At 34.8% G+C, this 1,068-nt stretch overlaps 1 protein-coding gene across 1 annotated transcript; it reads left to right on the top strand.

The window, feature by feature from the left end:
• Positions 1-146: 146 nt before the first annotated feature.
• LOC117111261 (intraflagellar transport protein 122 homolog) lies at positions 147-1,055 on the top strand (the record flags this gene model as incomplete). The annotated part of the gene is given in 2 exon segments (XM_033254172.1): positions 147-428; positions 891-1,055. Coding segments are annotated over 2 exon segments (447 nt in total), but the record flags the coding sequence as incomplete, so codon positions are not given.
• Between the last annotated feature and the right edge of the window lie 13 nt (positions 1,056-1,068).

Below are 1,068 nucleotides of genomic sequence, written 5' to 3'. Positions count from 1 at the left end.
CTATCTCTGCAATTTTGTGTGCACAACAATTTCTCAGAATATCTCTTCTTGTTTTTCCCTTGTTGGCGAAAATGACAGTCTATGTAAAATGTATCTTTATTGTAGTACTTTACAAATCTGTTTTAACCAGTCTTCTTTATATTTAGGTTCAATTTCCTGAAAAAATAGTTATTTATGAACTTTACACAGACGACTCAGCAGATATGCACTACCGTATCAAAGAACGCATTAATCGTAAATTTGACTGTAATTTGCTTGTTGTCTGTGCCAATCACATCATCCTCTGTCAGGAAAAACGGTTGACAAGTTACAATTTTCAGGGAGGCAAAGAACGAGAGTGGGTGATGGAATCGCTTATTAGGTATATCAAAGTGACAGGTGGTCCTGCAGGAAGAGAGGGACTGTTGGTGGGACTCAAGAATGGACAGGTAAATAATACTCTATTAAATAATGTATGATACAGGATATGTGTTATTGGTTTATGTTAAATCTTCCAGTTGGATCCTTCTGGTGGTGATTTGGCAGTACACCAAGAGACAATTTCTTACTGTATTCCAAATACAGCGTTCTTTAATGTGCACATAGGCAATATTGCACAATGACCAATATAATAAACATCTCTTCTGAATTAATAAAAGCAGTGCACTTTTTTGGTTTCTATGCTTTCAAGCAAAGAAACCTTTAGGATACCCGTCGTGTGTATGTATGTATGTGACATGTATATTACACTGTTTTTTGTAAACAGACAAAAGCGACTTTCCAGATATCTGTTTTAATGTGTACACTGTCTTATTTTATCAGAATCTCAGATCCATTCTTATAAATATGTAATACAGGTAGAAATTTAACCGTAAGTAAATTTAAGTAAGTTTTTCTCTGCTTTCTTCTAGATCATGAAAATATTTGCTGATAATCCATTTCCTATACTGATCTTAAAGCAGCAGACATCTGTTAGATGTTTGGACCTGAGTGCCTCCCGAACTAAAATTGCAGTGGTTGATGAGCACAACACATGTCTGGTTTATGATGTTAATAGTAAAGAATTACTTTACCAAGTAAGGATTTGGC

This window comes from Anneissia japonica, unplaced genomic scaffold (assembly GCF_011630105.1).
Source record: "Anneissia japonica isolate Jap-2015-1 unplaced genomic scaffold, ASM1163010v1 scaffold291082_len1068_cov441_single, whole genome shotgun sequence".
Classification (NCBI taxonomy): domain Eukaryota; kingdom Metazoa; phylum Echinodermata; class Crinoidea; order Comatulida; family Comatulidae; genus Anneissia; species Anneissia japonica.
This window is presented reverse-complemented; position numbering and strand designations above follow the sequence as displayed.